The sequence below is a fragment of the Spea bombifrons genome, chromosome 3 (assembly GCF_027358695.1).
Source record: "Spea bombifrons isolate aSpeBom1 chromosome 3, aSpeBom1.2.pri, whole genome shotgun sequence".
Lineage (NCBI taxonomy): Eukaryota > Metazoa > Chordata > Amphibia > Anura > Pelobatidae > Spea > Spea bombifrons.
In genome coordinates, this window is record NC_071089.1 from 84,000,688 (window position 1) to 84,019,037 (window position 18,350).

Sequence of the window (18,350 nt, forward strand, 5' to 3'; positions counted from 1 at the left end):
CCATTCATAAAAGTGAATCAATTACTTTCCTTTGCCTCTCTTTCTAGAAGCAAAGTAATATGTCCTCTAATATTATCAGAATGTATTTGTAGCAAGAAGCAATTTTGCAGAATAATACAAGAATATTCATATATTTTTAAGGATGCATAAAATATATATAAAATATGAATTTCTGATTTTAAGTTATTTTATGCAGGCTTTGTGAATGAAGTCAGAGATTGTAGAATCATTTAGATTTCAGATCACTTTTTTTTGACTCTAATGCCTCTATTCATATTTAATGCGAATACAAAAAAAAATGCCATTGGTTACAATTACAGAATTGTTATAGTTGTTCACTGGTTTGAAACCAGCTTTTATTTGAAAGTTACCTATACAGATGCCCAAAAACATCATTGTCCCATGAGATAGTGGCTCTCACAGACGAAAACAAGATAGACCACAGAAAATTTTAAATGAAAGTGACCATCTATCTGTACATGCGTTGGACACATACGTGTGTACCCTTGTCGGGTTGCACACCGGTGTATATGCAGAATCCCCCAAGTCATTTAGTGTGTCTCTAGGACCTGGTGAGGAATTTTAACTACCTAATGAAGTAGGAGAGGCTTTACTCTTTTGAGATCAGGGACCTAGGTGGAACTTTTGACAGATTGGACAGGTAAAGAGGAGACACTCCGCCCTCTCTTTGCCTAAATCCAGGTGTATATATAAAGTGAGTTTTAAATAGATGGTGTGACAGACAGAGGAGCAGAGAAAACTTCATGATAAGTGTTGCCCTTTAGCAGGAGTATTATCAGTTTGGGGTCAAAAGGGGGGGTGCACTGAGAATCCTGGAGCCAGAAAATAGGACAGCATCTCTGATTAACCTCACAGCTAAGATGTTGTATCTGGAGAACAATGCACAAGCTCAATATAGTGAGGTAAGAGACTGGAATAATGCAAGAAATCTCTGCTTAATGTGAAATACTAATAATAATATTATAATGATAATATTAATCAGGAGGTATTTTACAGATATTTTATTCATTTGTACATGAAAATAATTCCTAGTGCTCAAAATATTGTTTTGCAACTCTTCTAACTTGAATAAATAATAGATCTTTTTATAAGAATAGCCAAAAATATGCTACGAGAACATTAATTTTATAAGTGCACATGCTGATGAGACAATATTCCGAAATGTGTTTAAGCAGCTTGCATACGATACTGTATTAATATAAATGAAGCTTTGTCTCAATTTGCAGATTTTTTCCGGTACATATATGGATGCATTTATACATAGTCTCCTCCTCTGTGGGATTTTGTAGCGGGCATCTACATGTATACCAGTATTTTTTTTTATTTTTTTATATGTGTGTTCTCTAAAGTCCTAAATAGGATATGATGATGTTAGCCGTGTCCTTGAGGACCTCATATTAGGTGACATTCCAATAGAATGACAGCACAAGGACATCCAGCTGCATGTGGTTACAATGGCCACATCGCTCGATGTAAGCATTTGCAGCTTGAACCAGCTGCAGGAGGATGCAGATAAGGCATTTAAAAGCCCACAGTGCCGTTACTGTGATATACTTAAGTAGGTATTGTTACGAAAGAATAGAGCCCTGTCACCTGAGGAGTTTATTTTCTCTAGCTTTGTCACACGAGTGTTTGGTTTGGGAAGGTGTGAAGTTCGGTTACAAGCTCATCAAAAAGGTTCCTTTCTATGTGTAGTAGTTTATTGATCTGGAAACCTTCCAAAGATTCATGTACAATGTGTTTACCGCTGACTTTACTGGTTCCTTAAGCAAATGGTTATAGGAATGTTATTTGTTCACTACTTCCTAAGCACGAGTCGGCCTCTGTGAAGAAGCGTGGTTTGTTGTTAATGGCGTATTGAGCAGTAGATGCAGTATTTTTGTGTTTTGCCTATGCACACTTGGCTAATGTGTATACTTTACTTCTCTCTCTCTCCATTAACCCTTCAAAGGTCTAGTTAACTGTAAAGTTTAACGTTCTCCTATCATCTGAGATTTTTGGAATTACAAAAGTGGTATTTCTCCAAAACATAAACCCACTCCCAAAAAAGTGTTACAATGAGCTTTTGCAGAACAGACTGACTCCATTTAGAGTGGCACAGACCGGTGCTGATGTTATGTTAAGATTTCCATCTGAATCAATACAAAGGGCAATTCTGTGGCAAAGTACTGAATGTGTAGTACCAAGCAGACACTTGACATTGCTTTATATATATATATATAGTTTTGCACCTTCATTTGTTAAAGAAAAACCCTGTCCCAGAGAAAGCTCTGTATACTGTGGGCTTCCTTTCTGGAATTGGGTGATTCTGTTACATATGGTTTGTGTATGAACTTTGTAAAATAGAATACCACTTGTAACAAATAAAACTATCCCTTATAGCAATAGTTTTGCTATCCTATGCCATTAGCTATGGAAAATGTTCCTTATCTGCCATCAAATTCCATTTCTATGATGTTTTTTTATTTGCCCATCTGTTTTAACAGATGTACCCCATGTGTTATGTGTACTACGTCTTGATGAACACCTATTTTATGTTAGTTTCATCCTTCAGTTTAGAGGGTTTTTTTGCCCTACGTTAGTAAAACTGTAAACTTTAGAGAGGCTCTTTTTAGTGCTGTTCACTCCTCAGAAATGAAGCCCGATCAGGTCCTGTTGTGTAACGTTGTAGGTCGTAAGCTATCGCTGTGCAGTGTACTGTATACAGGATGAGCCATTTCATAGTATCACAATAAACAAACATCAGCAGACATTCAGAGAGGACCCATGTTTATTGTAAGCAAATATCAAGGGATTATTCCTAGTTGTGTATTATCTAATTATGGGGAAGATTCCATTTTCTTTAAATGATAAGTTATAGTATGTTTCCTTGTTTATGCTGTAGGAACCCCCAAACCTGCCTGCTTTTTAAATAAGTACTCTTTAAATAACAATATTCCATGATTTTACATATGAAGACTTCATCATTGCTATAGAAGTTTACAGTTTTTATTATCTCACATGGGCTTGGGGCATAGAAAAGCCTCCGTGAGCCACACCCGGCTCCCAAGCCTTCCGTTGGGCTACTCATGCCTAACTCATCATTATCTCAATCCATTATCACTCATACATGAAGAAGTTGCAATGTCTTTACGCTTTGCAGGATTATTGACTTTGCACCTTCACAAAGCATATAGGCCATTTTAGAAAACATAATGGGCACCGGCAAGCATTGCTAGAAAATGTTGCGGTACAAAGAAACCAGACACATTTTCTAATGAACATACCTGCCATCTATTCTACCTACTTTGCACACCTAGTTACCTAGTTAGTTCAAATGTTTAAGTAAAATAGATCCATATACATATAAATAATGCCATTTCTGCCCGGAGCCCAGGTCGCAGAGATGTGTCTATCCATTTCCCAATACCATGTTTTGTTCCAAGGGTGCAAAGTCTTTTTTTTTTAAAAAAAAGGTGTTCAGAGAGGTGGATACAATAAGACGCATTAGACTAATTCTTTGTGAATGAGTGTGGTTAATGGATCAGTTTTTTAAAGATCAGAGGAAGCCAGGGATAAGAGTGGGATTAAAGTAGTAATAGTGTCCAGAGGGGTGGGAGGAACGGAATTTGAGTTTGTATAGTCAGAATTCCCCCACCTCCTCCTCTTGGCTCAGAACGTATGATAAACTAGCAATCAGGATGGGAATCTAAACATACCCCTATGCATTCTAGCCCTGCCATCATGTGGGTGCCGCTATTATTGTTCCAGTGTTCAAAAGGAACTTCCAACATCCCGGCTCTCCAGTCAGTGACCCCAGATTAATTGGTGTTGGGGCCCATTACAAAAAGAGTATCAAACCTTTTAGAAAATAATGTAATGCACGAGCTGCATTTGTATCACTGTTTTTAATAATGTGTGGCTTTTGTGGTTTGAGAGAAGGTGGATCTATCATACTGTGTGGCTTTGGGGTTTTCTAGAACTATTAATATGGAGAATTATGTATAGAAAGAAAGAATGTGACAGAAGATTGGAAACCCTTCGGTGCATCTTAATCAGTCCTTGGATGTTTAAATATCATCACTGTATTAACCTATACTACCTCTTTTTACAGGCTGTTTGTTCCACCTAAATTAAAACTTTCTTACATTAACTAAAGACGACGCCTATAAAAAATAAACCGTGCTTCTAATGGCAATAATACATTGTGGAATTCGATATGGGATCTATTGTTATATAGTCATTCCATAGACCCTCATTTTTTTCACCAAAGCATCTAGTGTTGAAGTTCAAGGAATTTGAGTAATGCCATGGCTTTTATTTTTACACTGCACGTAACATATGTATGTTTCTATATAAAAAAAAACCTTAATTCTCAGCCTTCACCCCCATTTTTAGCCCACTTACCCCTCTCCACTCAGAAATATTCACATTGTTGCCTTTTGTGTACTGCTCCCATTTGGGAAACATATCAACCACTTCCCAGTAACACATAAAGTACCATTTTGAAACCAAGCCAAGCTGTAACCTTATTTCATTTGATTGGAATAATGGTCCATGCCATCAAGAGAAACATAGAATTTGATGATAGTGAAGAGCCATTTTGTCCATCTAATGTATCTGCTGTATTAGTAATTGTTTTACACCTGTAACAGAGATACTAACATGGATTAATATGTGTGTGTGGTCTGCATTTAAATAAGTGGAATACTGCAAAATTAGCAGATCCGGCATAGGTCAGTCATATCCCTAAAGATAAGTATTTTACCTATAAAATCCTAGAACAATTTCACATCATATAGAAAAATGGCTCACATGGTGGTTCAGTACAAAATATGACTAATGCAAACAACAAGTGTTTCTGTGTTTGTAATGCACTGGTTTGCTGATTAAATTTGGATGGATGCCATCACATCCTGTCGTTTGTCTCGTCTTCATCAAGTTATCATTTGGCCGATCATATATCCAAGTTAGGCTTTAAAGTTAGCTGGAGCAAATCCTGGTTTGGGGGGGGGGTTATAGATGTGGGTGGATGTCTCTGGGTGAGTTGAAATGTTTCGTTCAAAGAGTTTCCTTTTTTATTATTTGGGCAGTTATGGGAATTGCTTGTGAAGCACATTGCAGGTGGGAAATGCTTGGAAACCTTTCATCTCCATTCTCCTATACCGTGTTTGCTCTATCCAATGCTTCAGTGCAATGTTGTAACAGTTGTAGACATTTGTAATCTATATCATCATCTTCAGAAGGTTACTTCTTTGGAAGAATCCAGCCTCATTACTTTGTATTGTGAGAGAATCCATATGACATCAAAGGTCTATTCCTAAGTAATGCTATTTAGACATAACCACACAATCTATGGTTTGGTTGGTAAAGGAGTTGGTTTGCAATTGAATGTCACCAAATAGTAGGATATATGTCCGTAGATAGTCTAGTTCAGAGTATGTGCTCTTGAGATCTCCAGTGTCTTCTTGGTTGATCCAGAAGATGGCCAGTGTATTTTCTATTGCTCTCTAGTCATTTAAGCTGTGGTATTCCTAAAACTTTCAGTTGTGCCCTGTGGGGACATTTCCTTAGCTGGAATGTGTAAAAGACAGTCTGGCCCTTGCCCTTTAAATTCTAGCCTTCGAGGCGCTGAACAGGACAAGAGACATTCACAGCATAAAACATGTGAAGCCAGCTCTAATTGTCAAGTTCTTTAATACAGAACAGCCATTTTCTCTGCTGTAGATAAAATTCTTATTTTAAATTACATAGTTATATGGTAATTTTTACCTAACTCATGAGGCCTAAAGGCATGCATTGGCGTTTTTTAAATTCCAGGGTACCATCTCTCCTGGAAACTGGCTATATTGGACTTTAAACAGGCTATACTACAAGTGGTACAGCTTTAAATTTGGTTACATTTGGTTACATTTTGGCATTTATATTTTCCTATGGGTAGCTTTCATGGAAACAACCTGGCAGCATCTAATTTATTTACATTTCCACCCCCATTCCTTTATATTAGCATGAACAGCTTTACATGATGTTTTGGATTTTTTAGTGTTTGTTCCTTTGGCTTTTTTTCTTTCTTTCTTGAGAAATATGTTGGTAATATTGAGAAATAAGTAATGTTGCAAAATAAATAAGTAAGCAATTAATCTGCTAATATAAACTGGTTTAATTAGTGCAGGATGTGCATTCCTGCTGTAAGCTTCTGTGGTAGGCCTGCTCTCCCTAGCAGGTAAAGGGTTACTTCGGACCAGACGTTTGTTTATTCGGTCATAAGATCTTTGCTCTTGAATTTGCTCAAGTTTTCACCTGGTTCAGACTTTGGGATTTGCACTTCCTGCCCCAAGTATTTCTGTCTGTCCTGTTGACATTTCTTTTGTTCTCTTGGCAATGTGAGAGCGTCTGATGCTGGCCTTGTTGCTGGGCATTAGAGTTGTCTGGTGTAGGTGTTTCAGTAACCTGTGACTAACATGGTGTAACTTAAAACCCAAGAATTCCTTTCTAGGAATCTTCCGAGAAGGACCGCTTGAGTTCAGCTTTGCTTTGATGCTATAAAACAAGCTATGGTCTTATGGTGCTTATTTCCACGCCTTATCCTTCATTCACCATGAACTGTTTCTTCTGTAGCTTCTTATATAAACACTTATTTCCAACTACTTGTATTATTTTTGTATAAGTTGTTGTAGGGTTGTACCTAGTGCTCAAGGGCCCATCCTGTACCATAAAATCAAACCCTTTAAGTAGGAGTTTTCGCAAAAACCACCTTACATTAATCTGTAGAGCAATACAGTGCAGTTTAATGTTTCCTGGCCTAGATTAAGTCAAGTGCATACCAGTAAGAGTCTTGTTATACCCTCGAGACATATGTATAAACTAACATTGTATGCTTATGGGCATTGTCTCTCAGTTCAGCATATTAGACCTGATGAAGAACAACGCCAACTAAAATATATACTCTAAAGTCTGTGTCATCAGAAGGAATGGTCATCATGGAGATTTGTTGGATGGTTATTGTGGTAACATAAATTATCCAAATCCCCACGAGCCCCAGGGAGAGCGAGTGTTTATGGTGTAGTATGTTTCCAGTGGCACGTTCATGCGTGGCCAGTCATAATGCCTTTTTTCTGTATATGATTAGTGGAAAACATTAAATGTAAGGTTAAAGGGTATGGTTAAAGGTTAAGGGGATCTGTTGGAGACATCCAAAGAACATGACTTTGTCTATTCATGTGATCCAAATTGCAGGTTCTTCAGGGTCAAAGAAAAAAATAATCTTATGACCTAAGAAAGATTTTTCATTCTTATGTGATGTATTCTGTTCCCCAACAGAAAATTTTGGAAATCTTGAATCATCTCTCATTAACTTGTAACTGATTCAGCCTTGTCCTTGAGTGGTTCATTTTTAACATAATATCAGGCAATACTGGAATATACACTATAGAGCAATGTAATGGGCATGTTTTCTGAAAGGAAAAGAAAACTTTGGATTATCTTTGAGTTGGAGGCACATAGTGACAAAATTCCTCATCTAAAATGTGATTTAATAAAATTCCCACATATTCTTGCCTTTGGTTTCAGGGGCCACTGCAGTAAACGTACTTCATGTGCAAGATCTGAAAAGGCAAGGGTCTACTTCAGGGCAGATATTAAAGGGACAGTTTAATGTCCCATGATGCCCCACCAATGAAGAATGCCTATTAAAGTACTTTAATATGCATTTGTTATTTGCAAGGAAACAAAAAGAATCTAGTGCTCCAGTGCACCATCCTTGGTACCAGTTTTGGCAGTTTAAAGCTGCAAATTCCTGGCAGGAAAGTATACTCAGTGCTTTCACATTGGGAGGTCTCGTTTGATCCCTTGGAAGTTTCTCGTAAGACAGCACCGGAGCTTTCTAGAGGTGATTATAACACACATTCAAATTGGTAAATAGGTGTGTTTGCTCAAACATTAGACCACTTTTTGGGTAGGACTGTCCTTTATTCAGGATATTTTCACCTTTGTGTGCTTCATAGTGGAAACTATGATCTCAAAATGTATTTCTTGAAAAGAAAATGCACTTGTAAATGTAACATTTAACTGTAACTAGTGAGTTATACAACTTCGAAGGAAGGTGCTGTTCTGTTTGAAGGCACCACTCACCCTTTAAAGACTTGCAAAGTGGTTGGACAGCATTTGTTTTTCATCTTTATATCAAACCTATCTGTAATTAGATACTAATCTCTCCCTTGGAGTACATTCATGTAGCTAGGAATGTCTATATGCACAGTTTTAATTGTCTGATCTTCAGTTCTGCTGCTTAGTTGAAAGTTTTGCATTAAACATGGGTTGTTTGTATTTTAATGTCCATGCTCTCAAAACAGAGGGGCTTGCTTCTGAGACCACCAGCACATTTAACTGCAAAGGAGTGAGCACTGCATTGTAACGGTTGAATTGAAGGGTTCAGCTCTAAATTTGACTCTATGTAGTGTTTTTTAATACTGATGTCTTACATGTATGTTCTTGTTTGTTTTTTTTAGCCACAGTACACAAACCTGGGTCTGCTCAATAGCATGGAACAGCAGATCCAGAATGGCTCTTCATCCACGAGCCCTTACACCAATGAACATGCTCAGAATAGTGTCACTGCACCATCTCCATATGCTCAGCCAAGCTCTACCTTTGATGCCTTGTCTCCGTCTCCAGCCATCCCATCAAACACTGATTACCCTGGACCTCACAGCTTCGATGTCTCCTTTCAGCAGTCCAGCACAGCAAAGTCAGCCACTTGGACGGTAAGATAAGACAAAAGCAAAGCTGCTGTATTAAAAAAAAAAAATAGCCGTCAAATCCATCACATCTTTCAAGAAATAACAATCAAGGAATGCATCACTAGCAGCTATTACATTACATAGAATGCCAACACATTCCATAGTGCTATTACAATAGAGAGAGACTGAACTTTAAGGCCATCATAAAATAACTGTTTGAAAAGTTGGTTTTATTTGAGGCCAGTACTTTTAGTGTTGTTTTGAAAGCTAATGTTGCAGCCATGATGCCTGGGTTCAGACCGTAAGGGCTTGTGCTGAGCTCAAGCAAAGAAACAGACCCTGACATTATAGAAGTAATGAAACCCAGAGCCCACCAGTCTTTAAAAACCTTTTTGGTCACAAGCAGGGACCTCGGTTTGCTGCAGGGGACTAGACTTGGGTTGCTAGCTGGGTACACGAGCAGGGTCAATAACTATATAAGCTTAAGAGCAAAATTATTATGCAAGCTGTTGTCTTAACAAATTTCATGCTTTGATCTTTGTATGATGTTGGCACAGTAAGATTTTATGTTAAAGCTATGGGCTACTATCAATACTATTACCCCCTTCTGAACCTTTTTGTAAATATTTTAATGTTTTCAGCTTTTCCCTTGTTAAAGGAACTGTATTTGTTAGTCTTGTATGTTTCTATATCAGCAATTTAGCAAATTTGCAAGGACTCTTCCCATTGTATAATGTCCGCCAAAAAATAAATGTCCGCCAAAGGCAATTTCGAGTTTCAAAACTGAGTTTCAGCATTTCTTTTTTTTTGTAAAATACCATAGGTTATTGCATATCATCGTGTACTCTTAGCCTTCAATGAAATCTGCAGAAGTAGCCACTTTCAGATTACAAACCAAAATGTGCCTACTTAAGGGAAAGAAAATGATATTCTTTGAAACGATAAATACATAATTAGCAAATAGAGTTAAGATCCTCTGAAGACTAGGCAGTATGTCATTACCTCAGACTACTGGGTGAAATTAGGATGTAAACAGTGATTAATTATTTATGTCACCCGACGTATTGTGAGATAGTGACACAGTGTGGATTCCCATGTACCGCAATCGCACCCTCTCCTCCCATCTGGAAGACAAAGATGAGACATCTCTGAATTGCTACACCTTGGATTGTTCTACGTTCACCAGCTAAAGTAATCCACCCAGAGTAGAGAGGTTAAACTTTCTATTTATCTTAAAACATGTCCTATAATCATATGTAAGTTGAAGAACCTGTTCTGCATGACAGAAGCAAAAATGAAATAATAACAGTAGATCATGCCGTGACCACTAAACTAGCCCAGTTGAGATTTGATCCATGTGAACTCCAGTTGCAAGTGGGGAGTGTGAAGCTGCTGTTAGTACATTCACTGCACTGGTCCTGTGTTTGTAAGCAACTAAGAAAGACTTAAAACTCATCTGCACGGAATAATTTTAAGAAAATGTTTCTCCATCGGAATAAATACATACCATTATAAGTACACAGTAACACGTAGGAGCATATACACATCTTTCTAATCTCTGTGACGGCAAACTAATGAGAAAACATACAACTTGATGTTCCTATTGGTTGTATGCTCAAGAATGGCATTGTATATAACAAATTCTACTTATGACCATGTTACACTGGTAGTGCTTTGGGTAGGTAACATAGAAACATAAGATTTTTAAGGTGATGGGGCAAAATAAACCTGCTGTAGCCACAAATGTTTTTTACCAGTGTGCGCAGCCCATATTGTCTTGTGAGCATGAATGGATTTGTAATGGCTTTAATGATTAGGTCGTATCCACTAAACCTTTTTTTAAAAATGAATTTTTAGCATAACATTATCCTAAAAATATCCAGTTTGACTCTATCTCTATCGATCGAAGTCTTGATGTTATTTCTCCATATTTGATGCCAGTGCAGCAGGGCAAATAGATTTGTGCTTTTTAAACGAAACCTAAGAATGGTCACTAGCTTGTGACTGGTGCATTGAGTGGACTAATGACACAAGTAGACATCAAAAATACTTTTTATCTTTGTGATTCGTTTTCCTCATGAAAAACTGTGAAATTAATATTTGGAAAATGTAGTGCCTTTTTACCTTTCTTAACTTATTTTCATGTTTTTTAACAATTAAATATGTCCATATAAATAAGGTATTGTCCATATCCCAATTAAACTGTAGATGTCACCAAGTTTCATATTTTCTTAAACATATATATATGTCATGAGCGTTTTTGATTTAAGGGAAGGTGGTTCCCTTTGGCAACGATAAGCGCCTCTCAAGTTGATCCGGTATAAACTGGTTCTACGGGTGTCCTTTTGGTAAGCATTTAATAATACAGTGTTCCTTTTAGAAAAATAATATATTTTGCAAATTCAGCATAGTTTATTCACCTCATTGTCACTTTTTATAAATTCTAAACCAAAAGAGCTCATAAGTAACTAAACACTTAGGAGCATAAGAAAATGCAGTTTGGAATTAATAGTTTTGTACTCGCTTACTTTAGAAAGAAACACTTTGTTGGCCTTAAAAATATGCATAAAACTATTGATCGGTTCCCATCCAGCAGAACATCTGTTCCTGGATCCTTGGATGTATAAAGTCCTTGATTTTTTTAGCTATAATGTATTGCTCAATAGTCCTCCAATAAGATAGAAAAGTTCTCTCTCAAAAATAAGTAATTTGTGATAGATTTTTTTCTTCTGATTGATCCTTGAAGTTTTCTTTGATGAATAAGAAGAAATAATTCTAAGTTTCCTACCCACAAGGTCTTATATTATGAAGTAAACTGGATGTTAATTAAATGTAATTTATGTGTGTTTGATAGAAACCCCACCCTATTTCATGAGAGAAAATGCCGGATTAAAAATGTTTTCAGCGCATAAAATAAAAAAAAAAATCCCAGAAATCACCGTGTGAAGAGGTGTAATAAGCACATTCCAAGGCCTGTAGCAAAATTACCAGAAGATTCAGGTTTACAAGCCGCAAGTCTCGAGTACAGACTGCAGACATAACACATAAAAATTTTGTTAAAAGCGATTGGATTAGTAAACTTGACAGAAGTGGAGTATCAAATTGCTGGCATCTCTAGCTCTGGAATTAGCATTTGTCTTGTGTTTTACCTGCTTTTAATTTACTCTCTTTATGAGGGAAAGGATGTACTGATCGTGGCTGGTTTCTTTCATGTCAGATTTTTGGTGATCACATACAGGTGGTCAAAACATTACCTCTGTCCTTTTAACTTTGCCATAAAACGGAAGCACCTGTTTTGTTTTTTCTCTCGCTTGAGTGTCTGGGGCCAACTAATAATTAAAAGATTTGCCACGTACCGAGAAGATGTTCCCAAAGATGTTCCTCCAAGCAAGAGGCTTCCACCTTTGTATCTTTCAATTTATTTGTGCTTTAGACAGATGTTCATAAAATACACAGATGTACATAAACCATGTACGAGTTTTGAGAGGATATTCCTATACTATTTTTATTTTTTTGGTATCCAATAACATACTATAGGTTGCTAGAATTATAAAAACTTTGACCAAAGGCAGAAAGATGTCCATTACATGAACTGAAGATTTCATTTTAAATGGGCTCCCCTTTAAATAGCACATTGTGTTCTAGTTGGAAACATTGCATAGTGTCAAAGCCTGGTTGATCGTATCATATGGTTTCTGAATTAAAAACAAGTTTTCACCTTCTGTAATTTTCCCCTCACCATTTTTTCCGGTATGTATAAAAAAAAAATCCATTATACAATAACCACTCCTCACTTCAACATGCTGGCAAAAGAGAAGAAATGATTTGTTTGAGAGATGAATGTTTTTAGACAAGACATAGCTTGCAGGAGAACATCTGCGGCCAGCCCATTCTGTATGAGATGGGGCCAAGACTTGTTTGCATCCTGATACCTGTCATAACATGTCTGAGGTTGAAAAATCTACAGAGTAAAGAACTACATACAGCGCATATTGATTTATGTCTTGAAATGAATGTGGAATCCATTAATCAACACGTTTGGCAACTTTGTTCGGTTATGTTTGTTTTCTGGGATTTTTCCTTTGAAATGAAAGTGGTGAGAGAGGTTCATTTTCTAAGCTCTGCTGTAGAAACAAAAAACTGTATATATGTGTTGTGGATATGGCGCAATTCTGGATCCAAAGTAAAATGACATTATTTTCAGTGGCCCAATCTCTGAAATCTCATGAATGGTTATAGTAGATACTATAGGTAGGTTCCCAACCTTATCTATGCAGAATACAGTATGTTGGTCACCCCATATAAATTAGATATTAGTATAACGTATGACCATAAAAAGCATTCAATAAAAGGTTGGATATATTCAGTTGACGTAGTTGACATTGATCAGATACGAGCCATGCATTTTTTTAACTACAAACCAATCTTGTGTTTTATTAAGATGTGCATTGTACATGTGGTTGCTTATAATTGCATTTTGTGTTGTACATGGCACATAAAGCTATTATTCTGTAAGGCACATAATAATCTAATGTGAGCATTTATGAAGTGTGTTGATCTTGGAGAAATCACTAGTAGAGTAGGCAGGGATGGCAAACATTGTAGGTCGGAGTGATGTATCATCATCACTACTGTTATATTGTTTCCATTGTTTTCTAATGTGTTTGTTGGTATGTCATGCAATATATTTAGTCTTAATAAGTTGCATTGTCTCGCCAACCTTTCTCGCCTTAGGCAAGCGCACGTTTAAAGCGTGCCCACCTACTTGGTCCATAGCTGTCTAGACAGAGTCAAAGCAGCGTAACAAGGGAGGAGTATAAGGCGCACAGTATAGGTGAGGGAAGTGTTCAAATGCTAATAATCCTAAAAGGCTAGAAGGATTAAATCCACAAATGTAACTTCTCATGTGCCTTCAACTTGAATGTGAATTGAAAGCCTTGCAAAGGTTTGACTCTTTAGTAAAAGTTATCAACCTTTCTGTGGCTGTCTGACACTAGAACGTACCATCTTTTCTAAGCCAGCGTCCACAGGTGTAGATGTTGTTTAATATTAGATGTGAACTCTACACACATCCCTTTTATTTCATATTCACCCCACTGTGTTGACTCTTACCAGCAAAGCCACCTTGGCCTATTTTAAACACACAGACATATAAGTTCTTGGCTTCCTCCTTCATCTGTGAGCTGCATATGAAACCTTGGCTTGATACTACAGTGCTACTTGTTATACTTTATCTAAATACAGCTGAAACCAAACTCAAACAAAGAGCTGTGAACATCACATCCATTATACCGTTATCGCTTAACTTAGTGTTTGCATATCTTATTCCTTATAATGTGTACAATTGAAAAGAAGGGCTTTTTCACAACTGGAAAAATTACATTAATTTACATTCTCAAACACACTGAATCATGAATACATGTGATCATGGAGTGTTGGCACATGCCCTTTTAAGAGAGTGTTCTATAACATATAATTATTATTATTATTAATAATAATAATAATAAAGAAAGCTTTACTTGGAAAACCTTTTGGCCTACTTCTGACAAGGAGGTAGTAAGGCTTCTCTTTAATTCTGTTATGGTGGGATCTTCACTGTATGAATAGTAGTTTTTTGGGGTCTGCAACTCTTATGATGTCCAGTTAAAGAGAAAATATAGCTCCACAGCACCTGGAAAGCTTTCTGTTCGCTACTCTTTCTCTGGAACTAGAATAAATAAGTGACGCAGCGTACTGTGTCTGAACCATAGTTATAAACAGATGGTGTAGTAAAGCAGCAGAAAACATTGACACCTACAAATCTTTACCCAGCCATCACCAAACCTTCTTGTTCCACGTAATTTATACTCAACATGCTGCATGTGCATACAAACACAGCACGCATTATGACCCCATCTAAAGTACCCATGGGCAATGTTCACATCTTTGTCGCAAACAAAAAAGTTGGAATGTGCTGAACTATAAGGTACCAAAATCTGCATTTGTAATTTGTTCAGCAATGTGAAGGCAAAAAAAAGTGTTTGTTTTGTATGCATTTTAAAAGTATGCGTGTAAAATGAAGAGTAGCATTTTGTGTGTACTGCAGATGAGAGAGATTTTGGAAGACATGACGATGCTTGTAAAATATGCACAAGGCAAGACCAGAGGCGCCACGAAGCTTGATTACTGCGTAAAGCGCAGTTGAGACTTGTCTTTCTTCGGTGGCCTGCAGCATTATGTAGAAATGGGGACGCTACAACTCGTTCCAAAGCCTTGCCTGATCAGACCTGCCCAGTCTTATGTTGGGAAAAAAAATGTTTGAAGTAAACAGGGAAATTGCTCACTTTAATGATCTGCTTTACTGGCAGTGATAATACACTGACTTTAGGATTGATTTTAACCTGTGATAAATTATATAACGTGACGTACACCTGGAAACAAAGCAAGTCATTTCCACAGAATTATTCCATGGGGATTTCTCACATAGGCGTGTGTATCTACCATGAAGGGAGATGATACGCTTTAAGAGGTATTAATTTAACCTAAAACGGCTAATATTAAGGTATTTGAAGAACTAAAGTGCTGTAGTGGGAACACACATCCTCTGCTACCTTCACTTCCTTCAGTGCTTCACTTCTCAGGAAAATGTCTCCCCGTCTCACCTTTTTTTTTTGTGCTGGAGTAAACCCAAAAAACTAAGGATCGCTGTTTTACTTGTCATACAGATCAGTCATATAACCTTATTTTATTTGATGGTTTGTGAGTGATGTCTTGCTTTAAAGAGGTTGGAAATAATAGCCTCAGTCACTATGGGAGTGCATGCAGGGTTTTTTTCCCAAGGTGATATGATGAAGATGAGTATTTTGGGACCGTCCTTTCCCACGACTATGTTCTTTAAGAAACCTGTAATTAAACACAACCTGCACTCCGATACAGCGTGCAGCCTAGTGAGTGAATGCTAGGTGAATATTTTACAGCGATGTTTTAATCTAGACATCACTGACTCATTTCAAAGTTCAGACACCAGACAAAACAACTGCTCCCCATAGTCATCCATCGGTAAGACTGCTCACCAAGGTTTGCAGCATATAAGACAAAGACGACCAGGGTGTTGAGGTCCTGAATTTAAGGGGAATGCATGCAATGTCATCGATTACTATTGTTCTGGCCCAATAATTGGTTGGATAGCCCTGTATAGGGCATATTGAAATCTATGAGATTTCTTGTCATCTTGCTGATTGAACTATGTAGTATGTAGGGCCTGTTCATGCAAACTTTTTTTGCAGGTGAATAAACTTCAAAGTCACAAGGACATATTTGAACTTCTAGAAAATGAAGTGATGTCTAAAGTAGAAAGTAAACACACAGTTCATTTGCTTTGTATTATGTGCTGTTTTGAATAAAGTATTACATTGATATATACACATTTGACTTAAAATTTCAATTGCCATCATTGCAATGACCATGGTGCCATTTTTTCAGATCTCCATGTAAAAAGTTGAACCCTTGTTTACCACAAAACAGCTGTTTGTCGTAACTTGCTGATCTCTTGATTTTCACGGCTGCCTCCCATTAGATTCCTGTCAGTTTTGTCAATGAAATCGGCTTTGTCTTAAATGTCAAGAAGGGCATTATTTTTTTTTTGTCTGTGCTATTTTTCTATTTTATTTTATTTAAATGTACAGAGATTGCACCATAGCAAAGCTGATTTCATGGACATAACGTAAAGGGAAGTGTTAGTCATGCAAATCCTGAGATCAGGAAGGTGAGATCACTACTTCTGTGGTGTACACCTACGGTTTCCAACGTTACTTGTGTCAATCTGTAAAAAATATTACATAGGTGTATTGGGTACACTGAACTATAGAATGAGATGCAGGAAATGACAGATGCTTTAATAATTGATGGCTACAGATGATTCGGCCAACATGGCTGACTCATTTTGATTAGGCAACAATATCCTTAAAATCCCATCTGTAAACAGTACTTGAAGGCAAGGTTTGGGAACCCCCTTTTAAACGTGTCTTAAAATGAAATGCAGACTGTCATTCTAATGTTCCCACCACTAGGGGGAGCACATAATGCTTTTAGGACATTAGATGCAATTCCCATACGTTGTGTTTTATAGTTTCAGGTTTGTCGTTCCCCTTAAGTAAGTACACAGAGTTCTGTAGAACTTTGTCATTTATTGTCAGCAGAGCCACCAGCAGACAAAACTGTGAAAGCTCACAGCTTTTCATATTACTAGATAATGAACAGATCAGGTTTGAATTAAGTATTGCTTGTATTGCAATTTAAATTATATATACAGTGATGCTATGTTTTAGTGCTTTTGAGCGCAGTACAATGTAAAAAGAAAAACTAGGCACTCAAAAAAGTAAAGATTTCTCATGATACCAACACTCCAAGGTGCAGGGTGGGATTCAGCCATGATGTCCCATAGAGTGATACTTTCATTGCCTTATTATTTTTACTGTCCTACATGAGTGTCTCCAAAGAGATTATTCCTGTACAATTTCCCCTGTCTCTGTTTATTTATCTCTTTTGCCAGTGATGTGACAAGCAGAGCCCCTTGTATTCTAACCAAGAAGTGGGACGCTTTCTGGCTTCTTGGGAGACACAAATTCCTGTTGTTTAATGGAGTGAATGGTCTGCTTTTGAAAGCGTTCCCTTTCTTCCTCAGCTCTGTCCTTATGCATAGCCTGAAGGCATGCATGCCAGAGAAGAAATACTGGTATGCCTTTCACCTCCCCCTCCTCCCCTCCAACCTATTTTTCCTTGTAATTTCTATGTAAACTGAACTATGTTTGACTAGAGGTGGCTGTCAGGTCTTTCTTCTTATCCTACCTTTTTCGTTTTGTACTGGGGCAGCGTGGCTGGAACGTGGCCCAGAACCCGAGAGTGAGAGCCCCCGGGGCAGAGAGCCAGGCGGGAGGTATTGCAATTATAGGCACACGCCAGCCCTCCTTCCAACTCACACTCAGGATCTTGTGAGCAGCACACTTAACAGTAAGGGCACTTGGAGTCTTCTGCATCAAGTACTGGATGAAGAATGACTATGAATGCAACCTACCAACAATGTCCTGTTCTTTACATCAGACAGTAGAAATATTACTGTACAACACAGCGAAGCACTGATTGCCTAACAGGACAATTTTATCACTTGTATATTTCAGTAAAGATGAAACAATCTTTTGTGTTTTTTACCTGCTGAGTGCCAACAATTCAATTATATAGCCATTGTTCCACTCTGGTTGGACATAGTGAGACCCTTATGGTTAATGGGAGGAAAGCCTTGCTCTTAGGATAGTTGTTTAGAAGGGCATGTTTCCACAACCTAAACCCTAACAAGAAGTAAACAGAGTTTGCATTAAACAGAATCCCAGCAATTGCTAAAACTATGCCTAGCTCTCAGCACCACGGATTCACATGGAACCCCTTTGAATGAGCTGTGGGCCGCGCAGACGTCAGCACTTGATTAGTTCCAAATGTCCCTGGGGTGTTTTTTTTATTAATTTTTATTTTTCTCACCTTAATTACAGCTGAGAAAGGATTGTGTTTCACAGATACAGCTATATACTGCTCTCATATTCTGCCCTAAGGGGTCATAGCAATAGTGGGACACATATTACA

General features: G+C 37.5%; 1 protein-coding gene across 6 annotated transcripts in view; it reads left to right on the forward strand.

The window, feature by feature from the left end:
• Nucleotides 1–754: 754 nt before the first annotated feature.
• Nucleotides 755–18,350, forward strand: part of TP63 (tumor protein p63) — a 34,035-nt gene continuing 16,439 nt past the window's right edge. For all 6 annotated transcript variants that reach the window (XM_053461150.1, XM_053461152.1, XM_053461151.1 and 3 more), the window contains exons 1-2: nt 755–923; nt 8,508–8,762. In XM_053461150.1, coding sequence (XP_053317125.1) covers nt 882–923; nt 8,508–8,762 — 297 coding nt within the window. In that variant the 5' untranslated portion in view covers nt 755–881. The remainder of the gene's footprint in view (nt 924–8,507; nt 8,763–18,350) is intronic.